This window comes from Camellia sinensis, chromosome 8, assembly GCF_055761805.1.
Source record: "Camellia sinensis isolate YWXY chromosome 8, ASM5576180v1, whole genome shotgun sequence".
Taxonomy (NCBI): domain Eukaryota; kingdom Viridiplantae; phylum Streptophyta; class Magnoliopsida; order Ericales; family Theaceae; genus Camellia; species Camellia sinensis.
In genome coordinates this window covers 197,630,327-197,647,599 of record NC_138968.1, presented here as the reverse complement: position 1 = coordinate 197,647,599, position 17,273 = coordinate 197,630,327, and the positions used below count along the sequence as shown (strand labels likewise).

Sequence of the window (17,273 nt, the reverse complement as noted above, 5' to 3'; positions counted from 1 at the left end):
AATTTCTAAATTCTATTTGTTAAAATGAAACTCATGGATATATTTGTTTTACTTTTAATGATTATTTGACTATGACCTTATATACAATTATGTTTTGTAAGTACCACCACGGGAGTCTCACGATTTGGGGAACTTGAATAACTATTGGCCTCTGTTTGGTTACTTTGTGGCCCTCTATTGTCATGGATCTATTGACCTCTGTTCTGTGCGGAGCAAAGTACTGTGCAGTGATAAGTGCTATACTATTGTGGGAGCCACCTCTATAATCTATACGAGCCACCTTTTCAATCCGTACCTCTGTATTGTTATGAATCCATTAACCCTCTGATTTCTGGTATGGAGCAAAATGTTGTACGGAGCTAAGTGTTGTACGAAGTTAAGTGCTATACTGGTGTTGTGGGAGCCACCTCTAGAGTTCGTACGAGTCACCTCTTGAGTCCATGTATCTGTTCTGTTCTGTTCGGTACCGTGGTTATGGCTATTTATTTACATAATCTCAGTTTTGCTACTTAAATGATTATTTGTTCAGACTAAGTTATCTTAAACATTTTAGTTACATAACTATCCATAGTTATTTTGTATCCCTCATACTCTTGGTATAATATTTCTCACTCTGCCATGTGCTCATAGTTGTTTACCAATTTTCAGGAAACAATGCAATTCAGAAATAGCTTTTGAAAAGTCTTAGATGCAGGGCTGCGGAATAGACACACACAACACTTTTATGATATTTTTATATGTAAATATTGATCCTTTTTGGTCAATACATTTTGTAATAAAAATAGAAGCTCCAATGATTATTTTGGTACCCTCATTTAAATATTATTTTCATTCGCGTTTATTAATTTGTTCAAGAATTGATCGGAGGTAACTTCACTTACTGGCCATCACGATGCTTAACCCTTAGGTACGGGAAGTGGGTTGTGACAAATTGTGAGACTGAGACTGAGACTGAGACTGAGAATGAGAGGGATCGACACCATCGCGGGAGATGAAGGAAGTAGGTGGTCTTCGATGGGTGGTCTTCCATGTCCATGGAAGATGGAGGTGGGTTTGTGAGATTTGGAGACATGGATAATGAAGGAGGTGGGTTTGTCAGATTGAAGGTGGGTTTGTGAGATTTGGAGGCATGGATGATCGATTGAGGTGGGTTTGTGAGATTTGAAGACATGGATGATCGATTAAGAGGGTGATTGGCAAACGGCGGGGCTATAGAAGTGAGACAGGTACAAAGATCTGGGTTCTATGAGTGAAAGAGAGTGAAAGAGAGAGATGAGTGTGATCAAGAGAGTGGTGGGGGGTAGAAGTGAGAGTGAAAGGGAGAGGGAGGCAGAGTTGAAGTGAGATGGAGAAGGTTGGATCATTCTGGATGATGAAGAGAGGAAGATGATTATACAGAGAAGTGAGAGTGAGAGGGAGAGGGAAAGGAGATAGAGTCAAAGTGAGATGGAGAAGGTTGGATCATTCTAGATGATGAAGAGAGAAAGATGATTATACAGAGAAGTGAGAGTGAGAGGGAGAGGGAGACAAAGTCAAAGTGAGATGGAGAGGGTTGGATCATTCTGGATATGGATCTCATCCGTTGGAAATCCTTTACGTGGACGATAGTGATTTATCTTGGGAAGGCAAAAGAGTCGTTGTACTCTTTTGGCCTGGAAAAAAATTCCAAAAAAAAAAAAAAAAAATCAAATATAAATTAACGGTCATGTTTTTTTTTTTTCTTTCCAAACGGTCATATTTTACATTTCTATAAATAGAAACCTCAATCTCAATTTCATTCACAGCACATATTTCTTTTCTCCTCTCTTTATCTCAATTGTATTTGAGAACGAACTTTCAAAATTACTTTTGAAAATATTTCGTTTTTAGTTTTTTCGACCAATCACTATGGAACGTTCATCAAAAACAAAAAGAGAAAAATTATGCACTACTGAAGAAGAGGTGGCAATTTGTAGAGCTTGGTGTCACATTACTGAAGATCCAATTGTTGAAAATTCACAATCGCATGCTCATTTTTGGGAAAGAATTTTTGAAAATTATTGCTCGCTGCAGAATGATCACTCAAGAGCACAAGTGTCTATCTCATCTCGATGGGGTGTAATCATGAAATGTTGCAACAAATTTCGTGGATGTCTAGCGCAAGTCGAAAATCTACATCCAAGTGGGGCATCACAAGTTGATATAGTATGATTTCATTTCCATTTATTATATTAGTTTTTTTTTTATTTTGTCTTACATAAAAATTAACTAATTAATTAATTTAATATTTTATTGATATAGATACTTTAAGCAAAACTGTTATACTATCAAGATGAAAACAAACATTTTCTTTTTGAACATTATTGGCCAATCTTGCAAAATAATATCAGGTGGCAAGATGTAACTCTTACGAACATGGTGAAGTCAAGAATATATACACCATTTTTCCCTAATTCAACCCCTGATTCCCCTATGGACAACTGCATTTCTCTTGAAGATGACACCAGTCCAAGTGTTGGTAACAATCCAACTGTTGGTGAGAGCAGTGTCTTTGCAAAAGGTAAAAGGCCTATGGGTAGGAAAGCTGCAAAAGAATTATTTCAAAAAAATCAAGTCGTTCAGGCTGAAGTTCAAAAATAAGCACACAATTGGACACATTTAACCAATACCTTGCAAAAGGTAAAAGGCCTATGGGTAGGAAAGCTGCAAAAGAATTATTTCGGAAAAATCAAGTCGTTCAAGCTGAAGTTCAAAAAATAAGCACACAGTTGGACACATTCAAGCACTGCAGGAGATGAAAGAACTTGAGATGAAAAAATATGACTTTGAGATCAGAAGACAAGAACGTTGAGATGAAAAAGGAAGAACATATGATAATGACTACGGACATTTCTCATTTAGACCCTCAGACGAAAGCGTATTACACAATGCGAAAAAATGAGATTTTCGCCAAGTGGCCTTCAAATGTTAGCAGCCCAAATTACTATTTTCCTCTGCCTCCTGATGAATAATTACGTGATAATGTAATGAAATTTTCGCCAAGTGATCCTCATATTTTTATTTTGTAATGAAATTTCATATTTGCTTTTATTTTTAAGTATTTTCTACAAAAGAATGTAATATTATTTTTGCAATGTATAATGTAGCAAAATAGTTAGTATAATTTAATTTTTTCAATAAAGTATAATGAGAAAATAAATATTTTTTTTCAAATGAAAGCAATAAAAAGATAAAATTTATTTATTTATTTATTTTTCCAATTTTTCAATTTTTTTTCATTTTTTATATTTGTCTAATTAGAAATAATATAAATATATAATTTTTTTTTCAAACAGTTAAAAAAAAGTCACAAAGACCAAAAAAATAAAAATAAAAATAAAATCACAAAAAACCTTATTTCCAAACAACACCTATAAATTTGAAGGCAAAGTTTGTTGAGATTTGCCAAAATGACAAATGACCATTGGAACACCATTGCTATAATTTGACAAAATAACACTATTTATTGCCAAATTGTAACAATAACAATGACAATATAACAACAACCATTGGAGATGCTCTTGGAAACAAAATCAGGAACCATCAAAACAGAACAAGAGCTACCATCAGAAAAGCAAAGCCCAAGAAGTACCAAGAACTGGCCAGCTAAGTTTCCATTTTTCATAACAAAGAAAATCGAAAAAAATGGAATGCAACCAACTTAATACAACTAAAAGAAAAACCTTGTGCTTTCCTCCATCCAAAAAGAGAAATAAAAAATGAACATAGTGTTTTTGCTTTCTTTAATCCATATACAATGAATACTTCCATTTCAACACAGATGACCTTGTCTGCCCCCAAAAACATCCAATCTGCCACGGGCAGTGAAGGAGGAGGTTTAAATCTCCCGCAGCACTTCAACTCCAAATATTGTTTTTTCATGTCTTCTCCAACCAAGATTAGATCTCTCACCATCATTCGATGCAACACTTTATGCAGAGGTCTCCATTGAACAAATTATTTATTTGCAGCTCAACTCAACAAGATGTGTTATATATATATTCTCCAAAAACTTGGATGGAAATTGCAGATGGTAAGTCAAGAACACTTGCTCCAGGACGAGAAGAGATACAGAACTCCAAAGGGTGATCATTACGCAGGCAAAGATAGACACATGTGAAACTATGGAGCAACTCCCCCCAACATGAAAACGATAACAAGTTCAAGGGTAGCCACATACTGGGACTATGGAGATTCATTCCTGCAAACACAAGCCAACAGATGTACATTTAGTCAAAAAAATAACATCCAAAATCAAGGAGAAAAGTGAGCATAAAACTAATCTCAAAATAATAATAAAATAAATAAATAAACAAATTGTGCAAGGTTATAAATCTTTAATGACTGCACTTGACGTAGCATCAGGGATTCACAGTTTGTTTAAAATGTTGAAATTACATGATAAATTTGTTAACCCTACATTTTGCGGAAAAGAGCATTTTGTCTTTCAAACTGAAGATTCTCTCAATCATGGAAGCTCTGTAGTTAATGCAATCAATATGCTGTACACAATAATTTGCACCTTCATAATGGACAACAAGACTAATTTCCAAAGTTGTCCCGACTATATCCCTATTTAGCTTGCTCAAGTAAGATAATTGTTACTTTGGTCAAATGAGATACTACGAACTAGAATGATAACAGAGTTGGTTTGCAAGCAAAACCCAGAAAAGTACAACATGAACCTCAAAGAGGTAATTACTTGTGGAGGGGAGGAACAAGTATCAACAATTCATTCTAAATTTAATAAAGAGATGGGGCAAAGTGTTCCAAAACAGTCATAACCCTTGTCCTGAAACACAAGCTCCTACCCCTTATATATGTGTGTGTATATATATGCCTTTACATTTTTATAGACTTTTTTTTTTGGGTATATTTTTGTAGACATTCAAACACACAACAAACACACACAGAAAGGGCATGTTTGATTAACAAGGATTAATAGTGAGGGGATTAACCATCCATGATATTAGTGTAGGATTGGTTATCCAGCGGGATTAGTGAGATACATAATTCCCTCGTCCACATTTGTTTTGCAATATATATATGGAAATATATAATCCCAATTATATCCATGTTTTGCGCTATTAGTAGTAGGATTAAAAAATTTGTCAATTTTGTTGGATAAAATGGCCATTGGAATCTAATCTGAATAATAAAATTTGCAATCAAACAATGGAATGTGAGTCCATGGATTAATAATCTCAATCATATGTTATAATAAGCCTAATCAAACAAGCCCAAAGGGAAGCCAAGAAGATAAGAGATCATATCTAACAAGCACAAATATGGACACATGACACAACACAAACACACCAACATGTAAATTTTAAAAAAAACGTAAGACACGACATGTGGGAGACATGCACAAAACATGTAGTTTTATATATTCACCTACATGTCATTGTCATATATAAGGATAAGCACTTATTATATGTCAAGTATAATGCTATTTTATTCAAAGACAATAACAAAATGCTATGTAAAAATTACATTTATTTTCTTTTACCATTGGGTTTCAAGTTATTTTATTCAAACTTATACTATATTTCATGTGTGCCTAAGCAATATGCACGTGTTCTCCAAGTGTCCAAAGCATGTCTTGAGTCTAGAGAATTTTAAAAAATAGTGGGACATATTTTGAGGCGCTGACAAGGGTCAAGGAGTGTCCCATGAGTGTTGTGTTGTGTCATGTCAGTGTCCAACATGGTATCGGACACAACACGCTATCTTCTTAAAAGTGTCTGTGTTTCTTAGGTTCGTATTATCATCCTCAATGAATCAATTGGTGCACATTAGACAAACATACTACTCACAAATGTCGCGTGATCTTTTACATTGTTTACTGTAGTATATACACTTAATATGTTTAATTGACTTTATTCCCAAAATAATATTTGTAAAATGTAGTTTCCATATTAAAATTATATTATGATGTGGTAAGTAATTTTTGTTCTTGTCCTTGATTAGTTACCACGAACTTTCAGTTTCCACGTATCATTTGCTGAAAGAAGTTTAATATTTTCTAGAAATGGCATAAATATAATACATATAGAGCACAATAACAACTGATTTGAGTCACAGAACATGGACTACAGTTTGATATTCAGAATATAGCTAGCGTTTTGCTCATGATTTTAATTGTATACGCAAGCAAAGAACATAAGGGCCAGCTGAAATCCAAACAAGCATGCTCATGTAAATGATAAACAAGAAAAGGAGTTACAGTTTTGGTTTGCTGAGTGTTGACTTGGCTGTCCAGGGTCGATTAGACTTAACTCCATATCATGAGTGGCTGTCCAACCAGGTTCATATGTTTCTAGAAATCCAATCTTTGCCTTGTTAGGCAGATCATGGGGATGAACAAATGGCACTCCTGGTGGCCACCCAATTTCCATTCTTATATTGGCACATGGGCTATCGAGTGTGTGGATGTGACTTTCACACTCCTTCAGGGTGCAAAACCTCAGTTTGATGCCCTTCTTATCAGCGATGTCCTGAACCCTCTCCTTGAGAACTCGTTGTGCCTCAAGCCGCAATCTCTTTGAAGGTGGCAATGGTTTGCATCTCGAGTTATTCTTTCTCCTCCTCAACAATGGCTTCATAGATCCTGTACGAGCATTTCATCGATCCAAGGACCTGTTATTACAAACTTCTTACTAAGAGCTACACCACACAGGAAAAAAAGACAACCCAACATCATGATTTCTTTTTTGAGAAGTGATCCAAAATCAAGATTTCCAATCAATGGAACAATAAAATACTATAAAAATTCATCGTTTCTTTCTGACAATATGACACAGCATACTATATTAAACACACCTCTGGGTCGATCAGTTGCCCCTTTTTCCCTGCTCTTTTTTCACTAAAAGCAGATTAAAACATCAACCTCATGTAACATTGGGACCACACACCACAAAACAAAAACAAACAAAAAACACTCTAGACTTTCCACCTCTTACTGATAGTGAGAATGCCAGCATAAATATTTGAGAATGGCCCCTTCATTATGTTCAAGGGCTGGGTCCCTTAATTATCAAAAATAATAACCACCTTTTTGAATGTTAGTAGATTATGAGTTGTAAAAAAAATCAAGTGTAACTGTAGATGCTTTATGTGCTTTTACTGAAAATTCCTTTATGTAGACTAACAGTACAAGATCTAGGTCAGAAAATGATGCTCAACAAATAACCCTTCATAAGTCTTTAAATTTCATCCATTGGCTAGGCTGCAAAGTTGATATTAAAATATGTAGCCTGCTAGTGGTTTTCAATCAAGGATGTAGTGGCTACTGCAAACTGTGCTTACAACATTGAACTCTGCAAGTAATGTCAAAAAATGAATTATTTGTGGTAAAACAGAACAAGGGATGAAGAAAAACAATGAATTTAAAGCATTTATGCCTCAAACACTGCACCTCAAAGCATTTCATAGGTGACTTGCTCCAAGGTGAGCATTGATATTTAAGGGCTCACCGAGTTTTTGACACAATAAGCATAATTTTGTAAGCTTTAGTACAGTAATGGCTCAGCAAAAAGGTTCAATCCCTTAAAGTAAAAAAACAAAGTAATATTGTTTGGAAATTTGCATGGGCAGCTATGGTATACTATATATGCTAAGAAAGAAACTTCAAGGTATTTCATGAGCTTCTTAAAGATCCAGAATCACCAATTACTTGCCTTTCTAAAAGCCAGTCATATCCATTCAACAACAAAACTTTAGCCATGTGAAAGAACTTTAATTGACACAAAAATTTAAAAGGGTTGTACAAACACACAACGAAAATTTTCCGAATAAGAAAACAAGTATTAGAATGCTCCATACCGTCTTGGGCTGCAGGAAAATTGAAACTTGGGAAACTCTGCCTGTTAAATAGTTGATCAGTCGGGTGCGATCTCTGCATGAAGTCATCCACTGGTACTGGGAGCTGGAATTGAGCTTCAACATCATGACCAGCTGCTCTCATTTCTGAACAATTAAGACTAGTCATTGATTTAGGCATGAGTTTGAAAGACAGAGAACATCGTCCAAACAAGTTACCCTGCAGATTACCAATCTCTGTCCTGTGCAGCGCAGGGCTTACATAGCCAGCAGTTGCCTGATACAGAGCAAGTCCAGGGTAAACAATGGCTTCTTGGGGACCAAGATCCTCATCTACAAGGACCCAACGACCATGAAAGTCTCTTATATGTAGACCTGCCTTATCTGACTTAACAACAGATATCAGGCTTTTATCAACTTGTTGCTCATGCTCAGAAAACATGACCAACTGACCATCCTCTTGGGTAGTCAAGTTATGGTGTTGAGCTCCCTGAAATGATGACCTTGCATGACAACAGATTGACAGTAATGAGGATGAAATTTCCCGATTTCTCAGGGGAACATTATCGAGTATTTCTGTAAATGGAGAGCTACGCAAATTCAGGTAGAAGCTTATGGCATCCAAAATATCTCTGGCAGCTTTCCCAAGCAGTACAAATATATCAGCCAAACCAGAAGGAGCAAATTCCATTTCATTGTTAGGCTCCATGGGAGTCAGGCCAGGTCTGAAATCATAAGTTTCTTGCCACAGTTGAGGATCTGCATAATAACCAGAGGTTTTGCACCATTCACGGGAGTTATTCGTATGAATCATGTCCGCAGATGGATAGGATGGTCTTTGATGGAAGTAGAGACGAGCAGATTCCAAACACGACCTCAAAAGAGCAGCATCAGTGGGTGGTAATTGAATGATAGCAGCAGAATATTGAGCCAGTGATTGCGACAAAGTCGAAACTGACAATTTGTACAAATCAGAAGGAAGGCCTTCAGAAGGTATCAGATCACTGAGCTTCACACGACCCAAAGATGGCAGGCCATTGCCTGCCATGGAAGCCTTTCAAGATGTCAACTGTGTTAAGGGAAAAATAAACCCAGGTCAGCTACTTAATTGGCTGCATAGATGGATGGGAAAATGGCATTAAGCGCAGGCAAACTATGCTGAAAATCATTGTCTTTGCACATGAAAAAACTATTCAATTGACTCATCCCAATATTGGTCTTCACAAGCAATTTAAAGGTCCACTAAGAAATAGAAATGCATATAAGAATAAGGGTCCTGCAAGTGACCACCCACTGTGCATTCGTTAAGAAGCAAATAATGCAAAGATAAGTTAGAATTTCAATACACATTTCACATTTTCTCATACAAATCTATATATATATATATATATATATATGTATGTGTACACTTTATCATATTTTTCAGTGCGCTTTTTACCCACATAGACGTGGTTAGCATTTCCCTAGTCCGATTAAAAAATCCACAATTCACCGAATTTTTTGGGCCATGAAAAGCACAATGGAGCAGCTGATTGAGTTTCAAGAGTTGCAAATTAAAACCCATTATGCATCTTCTTCGATTCTACTCACCATAAGAAAAAATCAGTTTTCTAATCAATTATAACCATTTATTAAAGGGAATGAAACATGAATTCATTAGCCAAGAAAGAGCCATAAAAGAAAATACACCTACATATAGTTATACATACACAGACATGCACATACATACATATGTATACACAACTTAGAGAGAGAGAGAGGAATAAGATGACTTACAATACTTAATTGTCGATGGAAATCAAATATAATCTTGATTTCACAAGAATTGCTAGGGCTTTGTATAATAGGAAATCGATTCCAATGTTTCAAATTGAAGAATTACAGAAAGAGACAAGTGATTTGGTCGTAGGGACTGTGCTTTCACTGTAACTATTCGATGAGCAACTTCACAGCTTGCTCTCTTCTACTTCTTCGTCTCTCTCTCTCTCTCTCGCTCTCTCTCGGATTCGGTCTTCGTTCTATTTTTTCATTTGATTTCAGACGAGTCCTCTCATAATTATATTTCATGTAATTTGCACTTGCCCCCCCATTAGGTATTAAAATTAGACACCAGTCCCTTTGTTTCAAAAATATGCAAAAACCTTCGCTGCCAATATTATAAAATATTTGATCAATTAAAAAAATAAACTATAGATCTTTAGGACTCAGACTGGTTTTTCTCAACCAAAAAACAAAAATTAAGGTCAAATTATTATTAAATTTATAAAATTTAAGTGTCAAAATACTAATTTTTTTATAATAAATATCAATTAAGCATGTAAATTCTAAAAATATTACCATAGGAGTATTAGGTACTTACTCCGTATAAATGGGCAAAAAACGTTAGGTATAGCTTAAATATGACATGGGTATGATCCGAGTACTTTCACTTTTTTTGGATACATTGGGGGCAAAAATATAAATTTCATAAAAATAAAGATAACAATTATATTATCCCAATTTCAAAATATTATCTTGTTAATGTGTGTTATTAGAGCACATATTAAAAAATATTTTAAAAATTATGTATTATTTATTGCATTTATTTTTAATTTTATTAACATGTACTATAAGAGCACACATTAACAAAATATTTTTTACAAATATAAAATATTTTTACAATTATCAAAAATATAAAAAATACATTAGTAACATACAATTATAAATAAAAAAAAAATTAATATAGTACATAAGAGTTAGATTTTTACCACTAAAGAGACGTGTAGATTGGATCCTTAACAAATTGTGACATTAAACTCTACTGTGTACACTATTTTAATTACTATATACATTTGATTTTATCTTTGTTATATATTATGTACTAATATAAATTATAAAATTATATTTATCCATATATTACCACATCAATATCTTTTTATTTCAAAAAAAAAAAATCTATCTCTGTACCTACACCTTAATATTTAAAATATATTTTTCGAACCCAAAATATTAATTTTTCTTGTCAATACTATAAATTATATGGATTAACGAAGATTTTGTAAATTGACAACTGTGGCCCTATAAATTTATGCAGATGCATAAATCCCAAAAAATAATATTAATTATAAGGGTTTATGAAAATTTCATGAATGGTTTGAATAAATGAGCATGTTTAATCTCATGGTTGAAATAGATCACACTGCATATTAGTATGCATTCAGCACATATAAATCTCAAAAGGACAACATGGTTTGGTTGGACTGAATTAAATTGCTAAAATAATTTACAGTCCAACTATTAATTCACTGCAACAACTTAAACAGGCAACACTTCTGGTACATTTGTATCAGTCAATAGTAAGAAAGTCACAACAACACAGCATACCATCCATACAATAAGCTGAACCGTTGTGCTATGAACTCAAAAGATTTTCACAACTATCCAAACGGACCCTCAGATTTACCACTCCAAGCTAAAACTCATTTTCCCTTTCATGTACCTGTCAGGGGATCTGAGCGCCTTCTCTTGGGGGGCTCATTGTCACCCAACTGCAGCGAAACAACAATACCCTCATCGGGGGCAGCTCTCAACGCGGAGAGATTCTCAGATGCAGCCCTGTCCTGTTTGTTGTTTTGGTGCAGCGGAGACCAGCCATTGAAGCTCGGAATGAACTGGTGTTCAACACTTGGACCCATCTTGACCTTGTCTTCTGAAGGAAACTCGGTTTCAGTTGGTGATGAATTCATGTCTGGGCCAACCGCTCCATCTTCCAGAGGGATATGCTGGATGTGAAGACCAAGAGGTTCGACTTTGTCCTTTGGCAGAACTATGTCGGGAGGTGAAGAATCATCAACTGTCGAGCCAACCGCTGTTGCAGAAGCAGCTCTCTGTTCTCGCACTGCTACTACAAGTAACAAAAATATACCCGAAATCAGAATGAGATCTTAACATCATGCAAAGCAAATGGAAAGAAACATTAATAATCATTTCGCCAAATAGACAAACTTGCTGTCAGGAAAATGCAGTTGGGAAAATGGGTAAAGAAAATCAGAACCATAGAGCAATAAATTGAGCATACAAAGGCAAAGAAGCATTTTTAATATATTACATTACAGTAATGCTACAGACCAAGACATAAAAACCCAGAAAATACCCAGAATTTCACATCAGTAGCTCAGATTCATTTCATATGTGGACCCCACACTTCATCAATTCAATCTCCACCACCCAAACCCAATCCCAATTTTGGTTACGTTCTGGGACCCTAGTTTTTTTTATTACATTAAAATATCATAGCAGAAAATAACAAAACATCATCTAGGGAAAATGAAGAAAACCTTTTAGTGCCTCGTTACTTGTGATGATATCAAGCTCAAGAAGAATGAGCAGGCGCCCAAGATCAACCCCACTCGTCCAATTTTCCGGAGGTTGACCAACTTTCAACTTAAGTCGGCCCCTGTTAGCAGTTCCACCCCATATGATCCCAATTGGCCTAGGCTTCTCCCCATTCCCACCCTTTTGTATGATTAGGCTTCCACTGTCTCCTTCTAGATCGAATGTCTGTTGGTTCTCACCCACGACGAGAAAATCAGTCAAAAAACATATCCCTTTCTCGTCATTGTACTCGAGGGCATAAGCCAAAACCGTTCCAGTTGTCAGGCCAGAGCTTCTTCCAACCTTCATCACTTGCTTTCCAATAAGGGTATTGATGGGAGACTGCAAATCTATAATTTTCACATCTCCAATCTCTCCTACACCTTTCACTGATGTAGTTACAGTGGACATGTCAAAATCATCAGCGAAAGGGATGAATGCCCCATCTGCTCTGACAAATGTCTCTGCAGGTGACCACATCGTAATTATACGCATAGGAATCAGGATGTTAGAAGAACATCAAAACATTGGAAACCGCATTAGCAGAAGTACAAATTTAATCAGGAGAATATCTATACCACACACATTTGTCCCCCAAAACTATGTAGTTTGTTGGGTAATAAAATCTGTTATCGGAAATACTTTACCTGGATTTATGCCAGCAAATATGCCATACCAAAGCTCATCTGTGATGAATGAAGTAGCCCTCTCCACTGCACCAAGATATATACCAGGTCCAAGTGTGGGTGGCAAGGGATGGAACATTTTCTGATTGGGGTAATCCAAGTCCACTGCAACATGCCGGTTTGTGAGGAAACCAACTTGTCGATTGCCTGTTTGGCTCCTCACAATAGCACCCAAAGTCCCATAGGTCTCCTGATTTGCTACCTATACATATTAAATATGGTCTAAATTATCATTAAGTAATGCAGTGGGAAAATTATAAAAAAAAAATAATTCAAAAAATTATCTCAAGGAAGAAACAGAAGCAATAAACAAAGAAAATTGGAAATCATGGATATCTATAGAACATATATCGAATGATAAAAACATAAAATTTTCTAATGTTTTTTTTCACTTCACAAATTGAATGGCTTATTTCTTATGTTCTAAGTAGCTGCCCGCAAAGGTTCTTGGGTAGACCAAACAATTCAAATAATGAATGGATTCATTTTTATGTGTTTTTGCATGATTACCCATCCATCTTAATACCATCATTCAAGGCGGGTTCTATTGCCATGCTATTTCTTAACTGGTTAGTATTTTGAATAAAGTACAGTGAGCCTCAATTCTCTCTAGCGAAACTTGTATCATCTTGTACCATGAAGTTGAGCTGGCCTCAGTTTTTTTTTTGGGGGGGTATAAATTCAGCAAGCATAAGCCGCCTCAGAGACATTTCTCCAGTTCATTCATCTTGCTGTAATTTTTGCTGCAAGGTCTTCTTAAATCTTCACTTCATTCATTTTGAAGCGAGTCATTTGTGAAAAATGATTATCAAAAGTTATTGACTCACAAGGACAGTGGACAACCAAATTATGTTCTAAGCCAAGGTTATGTTGAAGAGATATGAATCATATGATCCTTGGGAAAATAGAAACATAGAAACCTGATCAGGACCATCATTAAGTGAGTTTAAATAACCAACCTTAATGCATTAACCACTATATATTTGTAGTTCAACATATATGCAGGCATTATTATGTACAGAGATTAACAACAACAACAAAAAAAGCATTTTCTCACCATATAAGTGATATCAAAACAATAGATTGTAATAACTTGAGCATACCTGAGACCCTGAACTAATGCAGGGGTCACTCCCACGGAGGTCATCCACTATCTCCGTGTACAATTGCTCCTTGGGAGCTGGCTCAGGTGCGCCAAAGTATGAGAACTCCACCACATCCACATCGCACCATACACCTCCCGGTCCCTGAAAGGTTGTAAAAGCCATTTTAACCTCAAAGCAATACTAAGCAATAACAAAATGGAAAGTATCTAACAATAACATGCAAGCCTCACAATGCGAGTATATTAACCCTCACCAGTTCAACCCCTCCACAACAACGCACAGAAAATAAATTAATAGGGACAGAAGATTAAAAAATAAACATCCTTGCCTCACCTCTAGAGCAGTAGGTAGACACTGGATGGGGCTGAGCCATTGCTTGTGAACTTTCCGGGAAACAAAAACTAAAATCGCTGGAATATCTGTCAAAACACCCCGTCGGATACGAAACCCAATTGCTGTGCCAAGACTGTAACATCTCAAGATTTTGCTATGAAATGCCCTAATGGTCATGAGCTCAAGCAAGGTGGTTGCTTGCTGCCCTTTTGGTAACCGATTAAGAGTTTCAGGTAGCACCCCTTTCTGTAGGTTGGCAAAATAGTTTGCCCTCTCTTCGGCAGCATCATTTAATCGACTGGAAGTAGGCCATGAAAAGTAAGCAGCATTGCTCTCAGAATGTTGTCCAGCAGATGTATAAGGTTGTAGTGCCGGTGGGCTAAGCGAAGGCAGATTAGTGTGACTGCAACAGTTTCGTTCAATATCCAAGGCCGATTCCTCTGATGGGGTTGAACCAGAGCAACGAGTCAAATTCAACCTTGCCTGCTCCATCTTTCAGTCTACTAGGACAATAGTTTAATGTTTCAGCAATGGTTTATATACTCCATCCACACAAAAAAAATATAAATAAAAGTTTATATGCGTCCTAAACAAACAGAAACTCCAGGGATTAAGATTTTCCTTGGGTCTTCTTTTCTTACTTCCTATATACAGTCTCCCAAGTTTTAAGCATAAAAAATTAAAACAAGAAAACAAAATGTTGTTATGTCTGACTATCCTCATAACAAAAATGAAAGCTAGTATAGTGCCTATTATGCTCTACAGGGTCAAGAATAATGCATTAAAACAGTTCCCACAAAAGCAAGTGAGTGAGCTATAGGGAAAGCAAGAATCAGATTGTGGGATAATGAAATAGATAGTCAAAAAGAAGTGAAAGGCAAGGTAAAAGCAGTAAAGAGAAAAAGAACAAATACAACGAGTAACAAAAGAATTATATTTTCAGACTCAAATTTCGAGAACAAAGAATGAAAAAGGGCTCAACCAAATGTTCAGGAAACAACAGAAATCAGTCAAATGTCGTACATATATAATTTTTCCCCTTTCAATCATTAAAGCTATCTAAAAAAAAATTAAATGAAAACCATAAAATGAAATGTACAAAATAAACAATCAAGATTACCAATTCAAAGTCTAACAAAAAGCAGAGTTCAGAACAACCCAGAACGGCAAACAACAAGTAAAGTAAAATAAAATAAAACTAAAACACAAACCGATGAAGCAAATATATATATATATATATATATTGTTTCCTTCAAACCCAGAAAGCAAAAGTAAGAATTGTGAGCTAACAGACACAAGTTCAAGCATGAAGATTGTCAAAGAAATCACATGAAGTTAAAAAATAAATAAATAAATAAAAAAAAAAAACTTACCGATCAACAACGGCAAAGAAGATTATGGTCTGAAAGTATTTTCATGCCCTAACAGTCAAATTTGAGCGAATAATCTCTTAATTGTTTTGCAGAGAGTCCCAATCGACGCCGTGATAAACCCAGAGACTGCATAAATAGAGAGAGAGAGAGAGAGAGAGTAATGGCATGCTCAGAAAGAGAAAACAAAGGGTGAGAGAGTGAGTGTTCTTGGTGAGGATTAGCTATCCTGTGAAGAGGCTCATGGTACTTAGGGTGAGCTCTCTCTGTGTTGGCTATTGGATTGGATTGGATTGGTTTGATTTGATGCAGATGAGTTTAGGGGTTTTGATCTTGTAATGAGTCGGCACGGATTTCAGAACAAAGATTCTCTTCTTGCATTTTTTATTTTACTTTCTCTTTGCAATGGTTAAGATTCATTTTAAAAAAATTTAATGGCGTAGGCCTTTCCAAAAAAATTATTTTTTAATTTTTAATAAAGTAATCTGAATCATTAGATTCTTTTAAGATGAATCTTAACCATTACAAGAAAGAAGTCAGATAGGGAATGCAATGATAGGATCCTTGGTCCGAATTTCAAATGAATTCACCAATCCTATGATGCGAAAACCTATGATGCGAGCCGAAAGAATTGTTGTTGGTGGGTCGGGAGATTATTTTTTTATCAACAATGGTTTTTTTTTTTTTTACCTTCACAATTTTTTTGGATCTCAATTATTAATAGTGTGAGTCCTATATTTATAGAAATGAGTCTTGCACATATATCAACGGTTGAAGTCTAAATAGAGTTGTAGGAGTCCCAAAAAAAAAAAAAAAAGTGTGTCACAAGCATTTTTCTTTTTTTATTTTTAAATAAATTACACTTATTTACTCTAAAGGTTTTGACAAATACGGAAATTTCTCTTATAATTTCAATAATTACAAAACTTTTCCCTTATGATTTCAATAATTACAAAATTTTTCCGTACTTTAACTGACAATATTATGATTTTCTCATTTTTTTACTATCATTTATATAACTAATAGAAGATGCTAATGTCATCAAAGATAAATATTGAAATACATATAATATCCTCAAGTGTCTTGAATCTATTCATCTTTTTTTTCTCTCTCATCTGTTCATCCTTCCTTCTTCCTCGTTTCTTATATATATTTTCCCTGTTATAAATTCACACTACAAAATAGTCACTGTCTACAATTTATAATAACCACCACTCAACTATTTATTCATAAAATTACCACGCGACCCTGGCTCCTAAAACCACCATCCATAACTTACAATAACCACCATTCCTAACAAATTTTAGATAACAGTTCAAAAAAAAAAAACCAATTTTAGATAGCAAAGCATCATTAACTTTATCCATTTGCTTCAAGCCCAAACCACCACAACTTTTAGCTTTACTGACCTATCCCCATTTAACAAGATGAATCTTCCTATTCTCATCAGAACCTCTCCCAAAAAATGTATTGTTATACCGATCAATCGCCTTATTAATCGATTCTGGAATAAGAGTAGTTTGCATAGTGTAAACCGAGAATAAAAGAAGAAATAGATTTTAATCCATACAAATCAAATAAAGAAC

At 35.3% G+C, this 17,273-nt stretch overlaps 2 protein-coding genes across 5 annotated transcripts; both read right to left on the bottom strand.

Annotated features, from left to right (window-relative positions):
* Positions 1–3,607: 3,607 nt before the first annotated feature.
* LOC114289311 (2-oxoglutarate (2OG) and Fe(II)-dependent oxygenase superfamily protein) lies at positions 3,608–9,924 on the bottom strand. Of its 4 annotated transcripts, none has more exons than XM_028233007.2 (5): positions 9,616–9,908; positions 8,059–8,908; positions 7,843–7,986; positions 6,245–6,628; positions 3,608–4,219 (listed from the first exon to the last, which is right to left on the bottom strand). In XM_028233007.2, coding segments are annotated over exons 2-5 (1,359 nt in total). In that variant the 5' UTR covers positions 8,888–8,908; positions 9,616–9,908; the 3' UTR covers positions 3,608–4,217. The 4 variants fall into 4 exon arrangements, with proteins under 4 accessions (XP_028088808.1, XP_082740681.1, XP_028088806.1 ...); XM_082884555.1 differs by having other exon boundaries at positions 8,059–8,951; positions 9,616–9,859; XM_028233005.2 differs by having other exon boundaries at positions 7,843–8,908; positions 9,616–9,924.
* Positions 9,925–11,002: 1,078 nt separating this feature from the next.
* On the bottom strand, positions 11,003–16,401 carry LOC114289312 (Trypsin family protein). The gene is made up of 6 exons (XM_028233008.2): positions 15,691–16,401; positions 14,318–14,817; positions 13,982–14,125; positions 12,840–13,080; positions 12,156–12,656; positions 11,003–11,722 (listed from the first exon to the last, which is right to left on the bottom strand). Exons 2-6 carry the CDS (start codon positions 14,807–14,809, stop codon positions 11,310–11,312), a joined length of 1,791 nt encoding a protein of 596 aa, XP_028088809.2. The 5' UTR covers positions 14,810–14,817; positions 15,691–16,401; the 3' UTR covers positions 11,003–11,309.
* Positions 16,402–17,273: the final 872 nt, after the last annotated feature.